Below are 19,109 nucleotides of genomic sequence, written 5' to 3' on the forward strand. Positions count from 1 at the left end.
CCCGAAATTACGAATTTGGTTTTACGTTATCGTTATTTTATTCGTGCCCGAATTGTTGTTGTGAATCCACGCCACTCTACCATTTATTTCGCTGTTGAACAGCCTGTGCCTAGCCAGCCACTCCGCCGGATCTGCATTCGTTTATTCTGTAAGTTTTTGTTATTTCGTTAAGTGACGCGACACGCGTCTGGCGCCCAACAATCTTTTCGTTCCGTTTTCCGTTTTCAGTTTCGTACAGATCGCGCCGAAGGCACGTGGGTTTTCCCGGGTCCAACCCGCCTGGGGGAAAATAAAAAACCTCTACGTCGCAAAGCATACCGATATTGAAGGACGTATCAGTTTCAATTCCAATACCACAAACCAAAAGTTCCTGCTTTCTCAAACAAATAAACTGAAGTTGAATTGAATCAAATGTATGAAGTTAAAAAATCTCTACGTTACCCTTTGGTATAATCTGCAGCCAGACTGAAACCTGGTCATCTGCTTTTTAGTTGTTTATAAGTCAACATTAATTGTTTTCTTTTAGTTCATACTCACTGTACTAATTCATTATGACTAACGCTCTCCTCTCACCCACAATCATACGGATTATGAAAGAAGTATCATCTTCTGTTTTGGTATCACAAATCGAGCTAACTGATGCGGCTCAATTGGACGCTTACTACCATCTTACCCAAAAGGAACTGATCTCTCCCTTGGTATGTTGTCAAACGTTTATAAGATGCAGCTTGGAATCCAAGATCCATTTCGTCAAACAAATGATCCGAGGATACTGCGCCTGGTGACTTGTAATATAATTGCACAAATACACCTAGTGAACCGAAAAACCGTGTAAGCCAATTCGCAAAATAGCAGCTATCAAGCCTTTATTCAAATTGGACACATGATCTGATGTATATAAACTCAACCTATAGAGTAACTAATCGTTAGAATAGAAACCCATAGTACTTCACGGAATCTTTTGATAATTGCTTAACTCAGATGTGGTAGTAGCGGAATGTTTCCTCACCCGATGATCATCCTACCACAATAGGATACTAAAGGATCCGTAATCAATACTGCAATATTCTTTGAGAACATACAAAAAGTTATGAAGTCCCACAGAAGGCACCTATGGTGCAAAAAAGTTTGCCAAGTACATCAAATGTTCAACAGTAACTACCATCAAAATATATCTAATTATTAATTAGAAGAATTCATGAATAATAGGAAACAAAGAATCCAAATCAATTACTGTGCCGAGTACATGGAACTTTGCTATACGAATAGAAATTCTCGAGAAGATTGGAATAAAAATAAAACAACCCCAATAATTATTTGAAAGATGTCGAAATTGGAAAGCAATTGATGAAAATCAATTCAATGAATCAAAAAACAATTTTGATGGTAGTTACTGTTGAACATTTGATGTACTTGGCGAACTGTTTTGCATCGTAGGTGCCTTTTGTGGGATAAAGCTATAGATATACGCCAGTAGAACTATGGATATGCACGTTCATGTCCGTTAAGATTACATTTGATAATACGATGATAATTTTTTTTTTTTTTTAAGTTTATATTATTTTTTCAACTGTTATTTTACTTTATGATTTATTGTTATTATAGCTGGTCAGCGCCAAATATCTGAGATGAAAAAAAATTTATTGTTGTTATTAAGATTAGTCAAAAAGTGTAATTGTCACACTGCGATCGACATTTTATTTAATGTCTATGCCTTATTCAAATTGTAGAGGTAAGTAAAACCATTGAGTAACTATACTTCGTAAGTATAGTTACTTAATGGTTTGGTAATTGACGAGTTTTTGTCGAACCCCAGTATGCCTGGCACTTTGAACATCGCGCGCACAACTCGCTAGAACATGGCGTCGCGTTTGCCAGTTGTAAGAAGGATTACATCTTGAGGGACTCCGTTGAGTGTAGATAGGAATAGAGGTGCGGAAGACGTGGTGGGGGTATGCTTATGTACTTTTCCTCATATACAAGAGCTTTGCCTCCCCACTAGTAGATGGCGCTGGCAAAAATTGCCCGATTTTACGCACACGCAGAGCGGTCTCGCGTACATGAGATTACCCCATGCAAAGGCTCACGGACGGCCCGAGCTTTCCCTCCCCACTACTTGGTGCGCTGCAGTCGGTCACTTACCGCATACGGGTCCCTGTAAATGATATGCACGCACACAATCGATTCTCGCTGGCGCGCGGCGTTCTGCGTTTTCAACTCAGAACCAGAGCAATCGAACAACTCAAAACACGTGATACGCTTACTGAGACTATTTTGCAATTTGCTGATTCTTTTTTGTGAAAACATATTATAGCAGTTGATATCCAGTGTCTATCGTACTTTATTATTGATTTCTGGAATCAGGATCATCGTTTGGATTATTTGACCAAGTGTAGTAGAATTTGTGAAATCATGCCGAAGCATAGGTGTTGTTATAAGGGGTGTCAGGGAAATTTGCAAGGGGATTCGGTTAGTTTCTTCAGATTCCCCGTAAAAGATGACGATAGGTATGTATATGTTGCACTTCAAACCCATAATTATATTTATTAAATCGTAGTCGGAAATAACAGGTGAGTTTCCGAAAATGATTCAACCCCATTACGCCTATTGTCAACTCGAATTTTTTTTTCTTTGATGCCTCCGATGGAATTATTAGTTTGACAAGAAAATTAAAAACTACAAATTAACAATATGAAATTTTTTATTTTTCTCTCAAAAGTAAAGGTCCAAGATCATATCTGCAACTACTTATCTTCATGCTCTGCTTTGTCTACCATCGCTTTATTTGATACTTGTTTCGTCAATCATATTATTTGTAACATTTTCGAAAATACGTCCTTTCGGCTTCAATTCTTATCAAAAACTTAAGAAAATTGAAGCTATGAAGTGGTTGTGACTTCACTTGTTGTTTACTGACTGTCAGTAAAGGGTCTCTAAGGTCCCCTATGAATTTAAAAGTCAAATAAAATCTAAATTTTATAAAATTTTTTTTAAAACCACGATAAAGAACGATTTTCAAAAACCAAATTTAAATAATCATATTTGGAATAAATATCGTTGACGCAAAAAATTAAAAATTATTTCTTGAAGAGAATAGCAATTATCAGAAATAGAAATAATAAATTAATTGTTTCATTCGCAAGTTTGCAAAATGGTCACTTTTTTGAGTTTTTAAATAGAAGTCTCAACAGCAGCACATTTAAGCTTTTGATCTTTAATCAATTGCGATAGTTCATTATTCTGCAAAAATAAGAAAATATACTTAGGTACAACAAAACTATTTAGATGCTTAATAAATTACGTATGAGAGTTTACTACCTTCCGCTTTAAGCATAAAGTCTTTCTCTTTTGGGAAATTAATTCACGTTTAAGCTTATCACATTGAATTTTTAAATTTTGGGTACTTTTATTATCTCGATTTCGGAGTTGACGCCAAAGAGTTCGGCAAGGTTGACATCGGATGATACCCTGATAATATCGTTGATTTTCATTTAACAATGAATTTTTACAACTAACTAAACACCTGTTGAAGATCCACTACAAACAAAAATTAAAAATATTAAAATATATACCACAATATTTAATGCTTTATCAATCTTAACGTGAAATTTTGATGATAAAGATTTAGGATCAGCATAAAATAAAAATATTTTTTGATTTTGTTTCTCCTCGACTCAAATTTTCACGTTGAGTATTTTCAGACTGCTATTAAATAAAATATAAAAGAAATGTGTAATTAGCTTTAATCTAAGAAAAAAAAAATTTACTTTGATAACTGAAGAAACAACTTACTTCATTAGGACCCGGAGCACTACTATAAGTTTCAACTTCGGGAGTTCTAGCGGCTGGAAGTACGTATGTACATACGTACGTATACGTACGTACGTAGTACGACATACATTATCAGGATCTATTTGCGAATTTGCATCTTCCACGAGATTTGGAATTCTATCAACTTTCGGAATGGCATTCGGCTTCAAAGTATATTTCTTTCGACTTGAAATATAACAATCTTGATTAAATATTGGTATCACATCTGTTTTAATGTGATCGTCCGAAAAATGTAACTCGCAAACAAATTTGTCTGGTGTCAAATTTTGATCTAATGCTAAGCTCCATTTGCGCAATTTATCGGCATCCTGTATGAAATTTTATGTTGAATATAATACAGCGACATTGTCTATAATAAATTGTTACGTCCGATCGGTTTAGTTTTGTTTGGGATGGATCTTACGTGAACAGGAGAGTGTGTGTCTCGATTTTTTGGGTCCAAGTGCTAGCACTTTTCACCTGGGACTCGAGACCAGTGCAAAGTTGGAAATAGCGGTGGTTAATAATAACACGGGAAATTTGAGGATGATGTTTTACTCGAAGAGGGATTTGGTTTTATATGCTTGTCTCCTCGGATCTGATTTATTGACTTGCTTATAATCGGGAAAATTAGGTTTAAACTCTACTGGTATTTTATATAAAAATCGAATTTACTCGTAAGAATCACTTGGTTCTTGAGATAACTACAGCCGGGTTAAGCGAGTTTCTCAATAGCCGCCTGATTCATAAGGAAAATCTAGAGGAAAACGAACATCAGCCGGTTAAAGCGAGTCCGTTTTGACACAGACTTTTCCTTTTGAATAAATTCGAAATTGGTAAAATTGAAGAATTAGTGATTGGAAACAAGGGTGAATTTTGAATGAATACGTGGTTATATTTCCAGAATAAAATATAAAATACAAAATTTATAACATAAAAATACTAACTAACAGTTGATCAAAGGAAAAAAAAACTCAAGTTAGAATCGGGAGTGGAATGAATTGGGGAAGTAAGAATTTTGGAAAGAGTGGAGAATGTATGAGAATAACACCTTGTTCGAATTGGTTTGGAATTGGAGAAGATGGTGCGAACTGCACTGGTGGACTTCCGATTCAACTTTTAGAAAACTAGACTGAAGTTAAGTTTTTGGTGGATGAGTTAAGTGAGTGAGTTTTGTCTGATACTTTTTAGTCTGTGACTGGAACTGTATTACTGAGACTGGAACTGAGACTGGAACTGAGACTATGTAACTGAACTGCGTAACTGAACTGGGCTGTCTGATCTTATTCTGTGATTTTTTGTTGAGTTCCAGTTTTTATACCAAGATTTTGAGGGCGGTGTTTTGTAAATTCCTACAATTGGTTGGAATTTTCTTTTGGGGGTTCTTCCAATCGTGTGTGTTTATCTATTTTGTTCGAAATGTGTAAAATATCCCATTGGTTGAGTTTTTCTCCCACTTGGGCCTGGTTATGCTGGGGTAGTTTTCTGGGGTACAAACACTTGAGTTTTATTACTATCCTCGGGAAATTGTTCGGTTTTTGAAAGTTTACTATTATTTAATGAACAAACTGGATTTTTACCAACTCCGGAATGGAAAATTCTTAGTGAATTTGAATCATTGATTTGTGTTTTTGAACGAACCTTCTATCATGTTTTTTACGGATTTTATATTATAAGATTGAAATTTGACTGAATTCTTTCAATTTAACAAGGGTAATGAGTGTCTGATAATGTTTTATTAACGCGGAGACGGTTTAAAATTGTTCATTAGTAAATGTTAAAAATTGGTTCTTAATAATTGAAGCAATATATGAAGCTAATGGAATATTTCGAACTCGGAGTGGTTTACAATATGAAGAAAAGGGTCTTGGCCTGAAAATGTGCGTGCGGACCAGGGATTTGTTTAGACTATTCTAGGGTTTTACGACCGACTCTCCAGATTCCACATCTGCAAGATCTCAGGTTCAAACGGTCATCTCTGGGACCTTTGTTTAGTTAAAACCTAGAGGATATTAAAAATTTTGAATTTAGGAGTCCCGTGGGACGTAACAAAATACAACTAATTATTCCAAATTGAATATTGTTACTAAAATTCTTATAAGTAAATTTATTAAATAATACAAAATCTATTATTTATAGGTTACTTGTGGAATTTTAAATAAAGAAGTCTGTCGAAGATTGGAGTCCTTATTTTTCTTACGCACTTTTTTTACCAAATTAAACAATCTAGAACAGCACAACACTTTACCATTTTTATTTAAATTTAATCCGAAAATAATTAAAAATTACATAAAATATATGAACATTTAGCGAATTTAACGTATTCTCAGAATTCATATTTTATTAATAAAAATATTGGGTTTCGTCGTTCCTGTAGAAGATCTCCTGAAGGTCCTTCACAAAAAGGTGTCTGGCGGTGAGGAAGATATCTCTGATCCAAATTATCTGAATTAAAAAAAACCAGAAGGATTACTTTTAAGATAGATGAATGCAGGTAATGATCGAAGAAATAGTCAAAATTTTGATTCTAGACAAATTGGCGGCTTCCCAACAAAAAAAATCTTGTTTGGCACGAAAATTTACACTTCAGTGACTTAACAAATCGAAATTTGGATCAGAAACTTTATTCCTTCGATCATTACCTGATAAAAGTATCTAAGAAGATCCTGTGAAAATTTCAAGTCAATCGGTCAAGCCGTTTCGGAGAAATATTCCTCACCGACTTTGAAAACATCGTTTCGATAAAAACGCATTTAAAGTTTTGGCTATTATTTAAACTAAGTTAAAAAAATTTTTTTCAAACTTATTGTTAGATCGAGTCGTCTACTCCAGGGCCATAAGATGAACCCTCTGCTTCATCGTTTGCTTCTAATATAGCCAATTGTTTTTGTGTACGTGACATTGTCCCCTCGCGCGTGCACTCTTCCACTCTTGCGTCAGCGTTGGGGATGCGCTTTGCGTCCTCTTTTTCGACGTAAGCATGGGCATTAGGTCCAAGCAATAGTCCCAGTGCGTTCATAAAATATAAAAGAGATGTTTTTCCTTCATTGAACATGCCGGCAGCAAGGTAGGCAGCAATTTCAACAATATTGGAATCACACGGAATTATTTTTGGAGGTCTTTTTCATATCAGCTGATTGTAACTTTCGTTATTGTTTTGCGTGAAACCACCAACGCATCTTTCTAATAATTTTTCATTGCTCAGATCTGTATAAATTGGAAGTATAGCTTCAGCAACATCAGGTGGTAAGGGTTGATAATCATGTTCGTAGCTTGATAATGTACCCAAGGCTCGCGCTTTCTGCCAAGAACACTTGTAAGCCATAATACACAGTCAATTTAGTGATGATTTTACTAGTCAGTTTACCCTTTCCACCAAGTACCTTTTTCTGTCGTCTCTTTCCATTTTTATCTTCAGTTTCAATTGTAGTTTTGTTCACACACTCCCTTAATCGTTTACTCATTTGCTTCTGAACATGGCCTATGCATTCTTTCTTCATTACTTCAATGTCACCATAAGGTGCAGCCTTTAAAATTCCTGAGTAAGTTTTGGAGTCACCATCTCCAATGTAGTTTCTGTAACGAACTCCAAGATTTCCTAATGAACGATTAAACATTTCAATGAGCGCATCAACTTCCATTTTTCCCGATGATTCAGCGTGATTAGCAAAACAAACCTCTTTATGCTCATCCCACCACTCTTCATATTCAACCATATCTTTTAAATTTTTCCAAGGTTCACAATGTTTATAATAAGAACTTTTTACACAAATATCAATAATTTGACCAGTATAATAGCCAATCAATTAAGTCACACCATATAGAGAACTAAACCCTCTCTTTTTCCAGGTACCATCTCCAGAGACTGTTGGGTCATTTTTATTTTCATTACCCTGGCTTTTCGACGTCGCTTCTTTTTCCTCAGTACAAGCTTTCTTTAGCAATTTTTCGTTAGTTATTTTGATACATTCGTGTATATTTTTCATTATCATGTCATATGTACTCTGTAGCATAAAAGCTGGGATATCCATTAATCCACAAAATTGAGTTACACCTTTTAAACCGATCCCAAGAGTTCTCATAACAAATAAAATTCTCCGATTTATTTCATAAGAATGTTTGACAAAGGCACATGAATTTACGCTACGACGATCACACTTATCACAGATGATAACAATTTTAAAACCAAGTCCCCGATGTGATGCTGTTTCAAATTTAACTGGTCCATTACACGACTTACATTGAACATATTCACTGATAGCCGCAAATACTGTAATAAAATTTATAATTCGATATTCAATCGAAGTATCGCGAGTCACTAGTATTTCGTCTTGGGCCCTGAATTTTTTTGCTGACGCACTGAAACTACTTTCATCATATTCCGCTGTTTTTGGATTATGAACAACTCTACGTTTATTCGGTCGTGATAACTGTGCACCGCTACGTCTTCTACTTTCTCTGCTGATTTTACGAGGCATTTTTATACGCAAAACGATGTACACGCTGAGAAGATGAACAGAATACTGGCACGACTTGAAAACGTGGCAGTTCGCTAAACTCATAAAATTGACTGCCTTGGTCCCTAAAACTTCTAATTATAGCTTCCAGGTATAAAATAACCATTTCATATTCTTATTCTAAGGAGAAAGTCATTGCGAGAAGCATGGACAAGGACATAAGGGTAATACAATAGACGAGCAGCTGCTACTCCGGGTTACGGTTCAGCAGAATGGTACTCTTTTACATATGTCGAGACGCAAGGCTGGCTTTGTCGGATTTTATACAGCTGTTCTGGCAGTGATAAATATCTATGATGCTTACGTCAAGCCGCCAAACTCACAGATGTTTTACTTGATGCCATACCAAATGAGTCAGGATCACTTGGAGCTATTTTTTTGTGCCGTCAGGGCACGAGGTGGTCGGTGTCCGAATCCTACAGCATCTCAATTCATTTCGGCTCTCACAAGGTTGCTAGTGCGTCATGATGTCCAGATGTCTACCGGTAATGTCCAACCCATGGATAATAGAAAAATTTTGACTATTTCTTCAGCTTGGTCAAAGGTAGCTCGGATTGATAGATATGATATCAGTGTTTACAATGCGATGGATAATCTTAGAGTTCAAAACAAATATGGTTTAGATACTCCAGAAGATACTCCTAATGTACTAGATGAATTTGTCATCTTTGCATGGTCTATACCGAGTAGCCTGAGTGAATTTTCCGAACAGACCGTCAGATACATTGTCGGGTTTATTGTTCCTACCATTCGTAAAAAGCTAAAATGTCCTGATTGTTTAAGTGCTTGTGAATCGATAGCTGCTTCAGATATGTCCGTTAATCGACACAATAAGATAGCTCTCATAGCATCTAAGAGTAGAGGTGGATTAATAGTACCTTCAGCTAGCGTTATAACAGTCTGCATTGTCGCCGAGAATTTTTTTAGAAAAGCTTGTAACGCAAACATGGGTAAACCTCCAATTGAACCGAACTTTCCTGCTGTTCTGGCATCTCTTGCATTTCGTGAATTATTTTCATCTAAGTACAATCTACTCGCAGATCTTACCGAGCATGTTACCGATATGTTTGTCACTGAAGAATTTTCACATCATCTCCATAAGCTGGTCAAACATATTGTCGTAGCTTATGTTGAACTTCGGCTTTATGCTCTAACGAAAAACTGTGCTCTATCTGTGACTGGTACAAACATACGCCATTTTTTGAGTCGACAGATCATTTGGGTGCATCAGTAGCCCAAATCAGTAGTAGTAGCTATATGTATAACTGAATCGGCAGACCATATTATTACCATTACAATTACATTCATCACGTTTATGTCATATATTATATTTTTGTGTAATTGAATTCTATAATTGCATATCTCAGCAGAATTTACAGTCAAATGCTTCTACTTGATTACCTGGTGTGATTGTACAAGGACCTTACTTTTGATTTCCCATGATTTTGCACTTCCTATTATTTTTATAATGCTCTCATGTCTGTCCAATTTTATAATTGCATGCTACTGAAACAAATTTCATGTAATTAGTTACCTGGTGTAATTGTGGAATGACTACTTTTAATTTTCTATGATTTTGTACTTCTTATTATTTTTATAATGCTGTCATGTCTGTTCAATTTTATAATTACATGCTACTGAACCAAATTGCTTCTATTATGTTAACTGGTGATTGTCTAAATACATTACTGTCAAATTTTCATGTTACTTTTATCAAATTTATAATACATTTTCAACATACTAACCCAATCGTTGTGATCCTAAAAGATTTGAACCCTACTTTGATAATAAGCATGTATATGGTGTTCTACAGTTTCAATTTGTTCTAATTCGACATATTCTTTTGATTCTGCACAGGTACAAATTTTATTATCGCTAAAGCATCTCAAGGCACTGGAACACAACAGGACAAACAATTGAAATTTCGGAAACAGTAATGAACATTGATCAAACCACATGTGATGAAACTCGTGAACTCCCGTTGCAGTAAAGATACTCGGTAGCAACGAATTCAGAGCTGAATTCGTTGTCGGTAGTGCGCCCGTTTTTTTGGAATGTACTTGGCGCAATCACTTGATGCGAGATTCTGACGAGTCTCTTGATGAATTACGCTTGAACTTTACAATTTACCAATTCCACTTACAACTGCGGAACAACTGTAACATACTTTTGTGGTTATTCATGAATCGATTTCCAGCCTTTTGAAAAATACTTCAATCTGTTATTAGAATTAAATTATTTCATTGATGGTGTTACATAATTTTGTTTGTACAATAATTGTCTCATTGTACGTACGTACGTACATACGTACGTACTATACTACTATGTATGTATAATAAGCACATTCAGTTTATACGGAAGCCCGGTGGGGACCGTTGAGTGTAGATAGGAATAGAGGTGCGGAAGACGTGGTGGGGGTATGCTTATGTACTTTTCCTTATATACAAGAGCTTTGCCTCCCCACTAGTAGATGGCGCTGACAAAAATTGCCCGATTTTACGCACACGCAGAGCGGTCTCGCGTACATGAGATTACCACATGCAAAGGCTCACGGACGGCCCGAGCTTTCCCTCCCCACTACTTGGTGCGCTGCAGTCGGTCACTTACCGCATACGGGTCCCTGTAAATGATATGCACGCACACAATCGATTCTCGCTGGCGCGCGGCGTTCCGCGATTTCAACTCATTGCCAGAATCAGAGCAATCGAGCAACTCACAAGGGGAGGTTGAGAACTCGTCGTCATCGATTTCGGCCAAATTCACAGTATATGTTGGGCTCGACTAGAACTTAAAGTGAGCCAAGTAAAAAGACGAGATGGCCAAGCGTTTTGCAGATATTATTGTTTAAACATTTTATGTGTAGTACACAAGCTTTTTAAGATTACGTGTGGAACAAATAATGGTCAGCGCAGCGGCAAGCGTTCGGATTCATAGCATGAGGCTCGTGGGTTCGATTCCGTGTGCGTGGGGTTTTTCTTTAGGTTTTTTTTTTTTTTCAATGTTTATCTCATTTACGTCGAAAATAAAATGAAATGATGTCAAATATGTAGTATCCACTCTGTTCCAGGCACAGAATCAATTTTACTGTCTGCCATTTTCGAAAGATTTGATTCTCGCTGGCGCACGGTGTTCCGATTTTGATCTTACGCGTCGATCGAGAAACTGGCAATTGTGTAGCTTGCGGGGTTGCGAAAAGCGCATACAGAAAGTAATCGAATTAGCACTAGGTGAATTTTTTTTATTTCCCAATTGTTACTGTCAAAATAAGAACTAAGTAATACAATATTATCTGCATCCTTAATTACATCATTCGAATGAAAAAGTAAGTTTCAATTTTTTAGTTCTGTCATTCGAATAAGAAATTTATTTTGAAACTCCTCAATCTTAATTTTTGAGTTAAAAACCCGTTTCTGATTTTTAATATTATGATTCGAATTCAAAATTACACATATCATTTTTCACTGAAAATTTAATTTCCAGTTTTAATTCGAAGTTTTGGAACTAATTAATTTGCAATTCTGGTCTCATAACTCGCAGTTTTCCAAATCACCCGTGAGGAACCCGCCATGTAAAATAAAGGGAAACGAATCTGTCGCAGTACCTCACGGGTGATTTGGAAAACTGCGAGTTATGAGACCAGAATTGCAAATTAATTAGTTCCAAAACTTCGAATTAAAACTGGAAATTAAATTTTCAGTGAAAAATGATATGTGTAATTTTGAATTCGAATCATAATATTAAAAATCAGAAACGGGTTTTTAACTCAAAAATTAAGATTGAGGAGTTTCAAAATAAATTTCTTATTCGAATGACAGAACTAAAAAATTGAAACTTACTTTTTCATTCGAATGATGTAATTAAGGATGCAGATAATATTGTATTACTTAGTTCTTATTTTGACAGTAACAATTGGGAAATAAAAAAAATTCACCTAGTGCTAATTCGATTACTTTCTGTATGCGCTTTTCGCAACCCCGCAAGCTACACAATTGCCAGTTTCTCGATCGACGCGTAAGATCAAAATCGGAACACCGTGCGCCAGCGAGAATCAAATCTTTCGAAAATGGCAGACAGTAAAATTGATTCTGTGCCTGGAACAGAGTGGATACTACATATTTGACATCATTTCATTTTATTTTCGACGTAAATGAGATAAACATTGAAAAAAAAAAAAAACCTAAAGAAAAACCCCACGCACACGGAATCGAACCCACGAGCCTCATGCTATGAATCCGAACGCTTGCCGCTGCGCTGACCATTATTTGTTCCACACGTAATCTTAAAAAGCTTGTGTACTACACATAAAATGTTTAAACAATAATATCTGCAAAACGCTTGGCCATCTCGTCTTTTTACTTGGCTCACTTTAAGTTCTAGTCGAGCCCAACATATACTGTGAATTTGGCCGAAATCGATGACGACGAGTTCTCAACCTCCCCTTGTGAGTTGCTCGATTGCTCTGATTCTGGCAATGAGTTGAAATCGCGGAACGCCGCGCGCCAGCGAGAATCGATTGTGTGCGTGCATATCATTTACAGGGACCCGTATGCGGTAAGTGACCGACTGCAGCGCACCAAGTAGTGGGGAGGGAAAGCTCGGGCCGTCCGTGAGCCTTTGCATGTGGTAATCTCATGTACGCGAGACCGCTCTGCGTGTGCGTAAAATCGGGCAATTTTTGTCAGCGCCATCTACTAGTGGGGAGGCAAAGCTCTTGTATATAAGGAAAAGTACATAAGCATACCCCCACCACGTCTTCCGCACCTCTATTCCTATCTACACTCAACGTGGGGACATCCAAGTGTATCACTCACTGTGTTCATAAACGTATCCTAAGTCGATTGAACGACCACAGCCGACCGACTCAGTCATTCGCAGTCATTCGATTTCCGGCAATCGCACGTGAATTGACGGAGGTCGATGCTGTTCACGGATAATAATATTCGGTTTAAACTATTAAAGGTAGGTCGTATTTTTTTCACGCAGGAGGAGACTAAAATCAATTTCAACTAGATTTTTAATATTATATTTTTTACCCTCTGGAAGCATGGTCAACGGGCATGGAGCCGAAACACGTGCTACCGACGCCATCAACGCATTTGCAGTCATTTGTGACCACGCCAGAATGGCATCTTCTGCAACTTTTTTGTTTCCTGAAGATATTTAAGGTATTTATACCCCCATGTGATAAATTTTAACATCAATATGTAAAAAAAATTCATGAATCATTTAATCAGGAGAAAGCAAAGTGCAATGCTCGCACCCGAACGCGTAATTTATGAATGATTCCCTTCCATCCTAATAAATTTTACTTTTCAACATAGCAAAGGTCAACGCGCATTATTCCGAAATCAAGGTATTGAAAGGTTTTTAAAAGTGGAGCAATGTATTTTATTCATACTTCTGATTTTTCTAATCTGTAGTCAACAAGCATTTGGAATTATGAGATTACTTTTTATTACCCTTTTCCTTTCTATTTTATTATTATTATTATTATTATTATTATTATTATTATTATTATTATTATTATTATTATTATTATTATTATTATTATTAATATTATTAATTTATTTTTGCAGATGGCTAACATCACGGTATTTGATGAGTTCAAAGAAATTGTTTTTACTCTTAATAGTCGCGGTAACTTGACCTTCATTTCCTTGCGACAATATTTTCCAAATGCTCAAGGTTTATGTTATTACGATGATGTTCATAACATACATGGCTTAACAGTTTCATCTGGGGAAATTATAATAAACCCTGAAGTAGATAAATATGAGGTCTTTATTACCAAAGGTATGAGTGTTTTCATTTTAACACTTTTACAGTTGAAGGTATGTATCAATAAGTCAAACTTGTTTCATGATTCAATATTACATTACAGACGATATTTCAACAATCAAATCCTCCGAACGTAAGAGACGCCGAGTTGATGAGATATTGCGTGAACTATGTAGCAGTAGAGGTAAAAGTTCCGGTAAACAAAATCAACATGAAAGTGAAGAGAAGAAGATTAAAATGGTGAGTTTGAGGGCACAAAATATTGTAGATTGTCTTTATTACTTCCATTTACCTTTTCTCTTACCTTTTCTACTGTGAAAAACAGTCCGTGTAGTTGGTGACCACTTCAGAACAAAGTAAACTACGTATTCTATGATTTTACTCTATCTTATTTCTCTTTCTGAAATACCCCTTCTCTAACTTTCTTACTCCATCTTACCTACCAGTATCCGTGTCATCTTGGCTGATTCTGCTTTTGCTTCCACTTTTCTTTTACTCCAACTTCACCCCTTTGTTTCTGCGCTCATCGTAACGTACTCGACGTTCTGTGAGAACGTTATTTATTGTTCTTTTGTTACAGAATCATTCCACAAAGGTAACTCGCCATTTATCAAAACATCGAAGCATCCATGTAGGATGGCTGCATAAATTGGGACCTGATGGTAAATACCTCCAGATGAAGAAGCCTGTAGGTGGCATCAAGGAAATCACATTGCTCACTTCACAGAATTACTTAGTTGAAGATATAAAGGATTTGGCCATTCAGGCTTTTACAGTAAACAACAATTGCCCCAACCTTAAAAAGCTTCAGGTAAAACTTGGATTTTTCGATGGTACTGTGATCACAAAATTTCAAAAGCACGATGGTGAAGCTTGTGATTTATGGACCTATTGTAAAGTTAACGATCAAAAATATCATTTCTATCTTTTAACCATTGAAACTGAAATTGTCCAAGCTCTTGCTCAAAATGAAGATAAATTTGGCCGTGCAATTTTATTTAATAATGATAGTTCAACTAAGGATGATACAAACTTTGACACAGATTATTCATATGATCAAAGCAAAGAGAACAATGAATTATCAAATACCCATGATATTGAAGCACAGAAAACCACTTACGTCAATGATATCCAAATTTATTATCATTATATTCGACAGTCGAAATATTCAGGATCAGCATCAATCATGGAGGTTGATAAGAAAGATCTTTTTAATAGATACCAAAATAATTCTCACCATCAAGATCTTCTGTTTGGCGATTTTGACCCTACAGACTATGGCTTTCAAATAAGCAAGATAGTTAAAGATGATCGAGTTCTACTAGATATTCAGATAGGAGATGATTTAAAAAGAATATACTCGTTTCCTTCAGCCGCTCCTGAAGCTAATGAACATGGTATTTTACATAACATTGATGAAATCCAAGGGAAATATTACGGCAAGTTTGGTTTTGGCATTATTCCAAAATGCACTGATGAATGTAACCCTACTTTTACATGGTATAAGGACGGGAAGGTATTCAAATCAGGGAAATTTTTGTACTGGATCAATCATGATTTAAATATATTGGACAATGTGTTTAACAGTAAGTGGAGTTGTACTATAAGCTGTGAAAAATTGTCTTCAATGAAGTCAGATTCAGTTGATAATAATGAACATGCGAAAACTTCTATCATAAGTCCTTACCAAAATGTTTCAATGCCTATCATAAAACGGGATCAAATACAGTTAACTAGGACTATAATAGGAGCTGGTGCGCAAGGGACCGTTCGTAAAGGAATATGGCTTGCTACGAATGTTGCCATCAAAACGATAAAACTTTGTACATCAAATACAAAGAATTTGTTGAGAGAAATTGAGTTGTTGGACCGCATACGCCATCCAAACATCATACAAGTTTTGGGAATTTGTTTAGAAGCCAACCAATTTCATATTGTGATGGAATGTTTCGATAGTTTCTCATTGTCCGATATTATTTTTGAACAGTCCACTAAGGAAGAGTTTATTTCAACTACTGAAAAGAAAAATCAAATTGGAATTCAGATATGCCAGGCAATAACATATTTGCATAGTCAAGAAAATCCGATCATTCACAGGGATGTAAAGCCAGATAACATTTTAGTGAGTAAGGAATGTCTCGTTAAACTTTGTGACATGAGTTTAAGTAAATTTACCCAAATGTGTTCCGCAGTAAGAAGTACTGTGGGTACAAAATCTTTGAAAGGAACTCCGCTTTATATGGCACCCGAATTACTTCTTAAAAAAGGAGAAGCCACTATATATTCAGATATGTGGGCTTTGGGTTGTACGTTGATTGAGATGTATAGTGAGAAGTTTGTATGGGATTTGAATGATACTGATCTTAAAACAAGTTTGGAACAACAATTAACAAATGAAAAAGTACCTGATTTTAATGTAGTTCCTTTTCAACTCACAACTATAATCAAACAATGTTTTGATTACGAACCAAAGAAGAGACCACACGCCATCGATATCGTCAATGTTTATGAAAGCATCAACTAAAAATTGGTGATATTAGCCATCTTACCTAGTATTAGACTATGCTGACATTTATTTCGTATTTTCTATATCATATTTGTAATGCCTACAAACTTTTCAGTTGTTTACGCGCGTTCCTACTCTTTGTGATAATATAACCCTTTCTTTGTAGGGATCCACCACTTTGTATCAGTGGGTTGTCAGTAGCTGACTATACAAAAAAAAAGTTCAGTTTTTATTTTGTAAAAGATAATAATAATCTTATTATAGACGGTATAAGATTGCCTCGCAAGTATGTGAAGACTGATATTTTTCTACACCAGATCTTTGCGCTGTTCTTTGTGATAAAAGTTTCTGGATGTACTTTTAATTATCTAAGATTACTACGAATACCGTACTTACCTGATTATTGAAATATATTAAAACATATATTATTGAAAATAAATACTTTTCCTAATATTATATGTTTACTTTTAATTACCCTGATAATATAATCGAACGCGGAAATGAATAGGTAATATAGTGCATAAGTTGTGATAGGCACAGTAATCAGATTGAACTCGTTAATTTGGAAGTAAAAATTTATTATCAATCGTTACAAATCAAAAGCAGTATATTCATATGGGTTGGGTGTATTATATAATGCAAAACACTTTTTTACATTTCGGGATACATAAAGGATATCTGGAAGACCAAGAAGAAGACACAACCAGCAGATTTGTAGGACCTGAATCAAAAATGCAAAAAAAAAAGAAAGGAATTAGTGTACAAATTAAATACGTTACATTTTAATCTTATCAATCTACTCAATGTTCACAGCAAAAGCCAAAATCGTGTTAATTTTTCATCCGAAATTGTAACAATTTGTTTTGTCAAATGGCTTTAGTACGCTCGAGGGACTACTTTAACTTGACGTTGCAATTTGCAAGGATTAGAACTCCAACTCATTTTTCAGTTGCCTTAAAATACGATACATACAAAGAATTCACCTATCTACGTCAAATATAGTGAGCTCCAAAAATCTGATATACCTATACATATAGCATATTATACATCTGTTTTATATTTTCCGATTGTTTCGGTTAGATTGACATACAATCGTAGAGCTTCTTCAACATTATTCGGTGAAATGACATCCGGCATTATTAGTCTAACCAATTCTTCAGAAACTGGTTGAACAAGAATAGGCTTTGAGATAAACTTATTCAAACATGTCTCAATATCTTGTTCATGTATTTCTTTTTTGTAATCTTTGGTGCCATATTTCTCAGGGAGATAGAATAAACAGTTTGGCTTCCCTGGCAGAGCTTCTCTCGACTTCTGCTTTTGAATTCGGTGCACATTCCATTGTGTACGTATGCTATCCAAATCACGCTTTATAAGTGGTCCGAAGCAATAGCGTAAACTTTCTGTATGCAATCCATTAGAATCGTTGAAAATGTTCGAATCCCTCATGTCTTTGAACAATGATATCCAGAATCCAGCACCTTGACGCCTCAGTTGAGACCAGAAGCTTTCAATTCTTTGGTTGGATGTACTTTTACCTTTGATAAAGCTTCTGTCACCTGATAATTTGTCTTCATGATAGTATTTCTGGCTTATTATTTGACGCTGCTACTTCAAGCCACAAAACTTTTCGAGAAAAACCATCGATACATCCATGTATAGCGAAGCCAAAAGGCTTAAGTTTATCGTAACCATCGATATGCCACAAAAAATTGGGCCCAGGTACTTTATATTTGCGTCTTTGCAGTCTGTGCCGTAACCGCTGATCAATACCATCTGGATCCGCGATGTGCAATAACTTGAAAACTGTATTTCTTTTTACATTCAAACCATACATTTGTTTCAGTCTTTGCCATAAACTTTTGTATCCCAAAAGACACCCGCTTCCATCCAATTCCTCTAATATTGCAGCACAAATGTATTGTAAAGAGCTTTCTGAAATTCTTTTTCGCTTCAAGTTCAAAGTTTTCAAAATTCTTTTTAGGTGACGGAGAGAAATGGGTGTGTTGTGATGCTTATTCAAAAATTCAACTATTTCTGAATAAGTGAAACCATTCTCAAAATAATACTGGATATACTGTTCTCGCGACATTATTTTAAATTAGTAGTTAATTGATTAATAATTACTGTTACTCCCATAGAAAGTTGCACTAAAATTGTTGTTTAGGTTAGGCTTGAATTCAATATTGCAATTAAAGTGTGCAAAACTTATTGAGATGTAACTAAAAGATATTCATTTAATTACATGTATACGTATGTCTTACCTATTTGAAATCCTTGAAATTTGAAGTTCGGAGATCCAAGCCGCACACCAAATGAACACTGACAGCTGTCATTATCGATCGTAGATGCTCCATGCAAGTGACTGATGGCCGGTTTCTTCACCTCCGTATAAGTTCCCGATAACTTTATCCGGAAGATATCTCCCAGAATTGGTTTTCTTCACGTCTGTAAAGTCCGTATCCGGCAGATAAAGTTATCCGCTACCCGAAGTACCG

The 19,109-nt window shown here is 35.7% G+C and overlaps 2 protein-coding genes, 3 long non-coding RNA genes and 1 pseudogene across 5 annotated transcripts; 1 reads left to right on the top strand and 5 right to left on the bottom strand.

Annotated features, from left to right (window-relative positions):
- Nucleotides 1-2,173: 2,173 nt before the first annotated feature.
- LOC125500963 lies at nt 2,174-4,185 on the bottom strand. Its single transcript, XM_048655323.1, has 3 exons — nt 3,793-4,185; nt 3,319-3,537; nt 2,174-3,240 (listed from the first exon to the last, which is right to left on the bottom strand). The coding sequence occupies exons 1-3, from the start codon at nt 3,895-3,897 to the stop codon at nt 3,172-3,174; spliced, it is 393 nt and encodes a 130-aa protein (XP_048511280.1). The 5' UTR covers nt 3,898-4,185; the 3' UTR covers nt 2,174-3,171.
- Nucleotides 4,186-5,983: 1,798 nt separating this feature from the next.
- LOC125500968 lies at nt 5,984-10,694 on the bottom strand. The gene is made up of 2 exons (XR_007278430.1): nt 10,281-10,694; nt 5,984-6,255 (listed from the first exon to the last, which is right to left on the bottom strand). It is a non-coding gene; the product is annotated as an uncharacterized LOC125500968 (long non-coding RNA).
- Nucleotides 6,049-10,287, bottom strand: LOC110117357 (annotated as a pseudogene).
- A 1,601-nt stretch (nt 10,695-12,295) lies between the features above and the next one.
- On the bottom strand, nt 12,296-12,939 carry LOC125500966. Its single transcript, XR_007278428.1, has 2 exons — nt 12,526-12,939; nt 12,296-12,418 (listed from the first exon to the last, which is right to left on the bottom strand). It is a non-coding gene; the product is annotated as an uncharacterized LOC125500966 (long non-coding RNA).
- A 186-nt stretch (nt 12,940-13,125) lies between these two features.
- Nucleotides 13,126-17,067, top strand: LOC105690972. The gene is made up of 5 exons (XM_048655307.1): nt 13,126-13,286; nt 13,371-13,492; nt 13,904-14,120; nt 14,209-14,345; nt 14,686-17,067. Exons 2-5 carry the CDS (start codon nt 13,385-13,387, stop codon nt 16,627-16,629), a joined length of 2,406 nt encoding a protein of 801 aa, XP_048511264.1. The 5' UTR covers nt 13,126-13,286; nt 13,371-13,384; the 3' UTR covers nt 16,630-17,067.
- A 105-nt stretch (nt 17,068-17,172) lies between these two features.
- On the bottom strand, nt 17,173-19,079 carry LOC125500965. Its single transcript, XR_007278427.1, has 2 exons — nt 18,876-19,079; nt 17,173-17,332 (listed from the first exon to the last, which is right to left on the bottom strand). It is a non-coding gene; the product is annotated as an uncharacterized LOC125500965 (long non-coding RNA).
- Nucleotides 19,080-19,109: the final 30 nt, after the last annotated feature.

This window comes from Athalia rosae, chromosome 5 (genome assembly GCF_917208135.1).
Source record: "Athalia rosae chromosome 5, iyAthRosa1.1, whole genome shotgun sequence".
Classification (NCBI taxonomy): Eukaryota; Metazoa; Arthropoda; class Insecta; order Hymenoptera; family Athaliidae; genus Athalia; species Athalia rosae.

Excerpts from the sequence above, each read along its gene's own strand:
- LOC125500963 (XM_048655323.1), bottom strand. The coding sequence starts at position 3,897 with ATGTCGTACTACGTACGTACGTATACGTACGTATGTACATACGTACTT. Across the intron at positions 3,538-3,792 it reads GTGCTCCGGGTCCTAATGAA|TGGATCTTCAACAGGTGTTT; the intron begins GTAAGTTGTTTC and ends TTTTGTTTGTAG. Across the intron at positions 3,241-3,318 it reads CTTTATGCTTAAAGCGGAAG|AATAATGAACTATCGCAATT; the intron begins GTAGTAAACTCT and ends TTATTTTTGCAG.
- LOC105690972 (XM_048655307.1), top strand. The coding sequence starts at position 13,385 with ATGGAGCCGAAACACGTGCTACCGACGCCATCAACGCATTTGCAGTCA. Across the intron at positions 13,493-13,903 it reads GTTTCCTGAAGATATTTAAG|ATGGCTAACATCACGGTATT; the intron begins GTATTTATACCC and ends TTATTTTTGCAG. Across the intron at positions 14,121-14,208 it reads TGAGGTCTTTATTACCAAAG|ACGATATTTCAACAATCAAA; the intron begins GTATGAGTGTTT and ends ATTACATTACAG.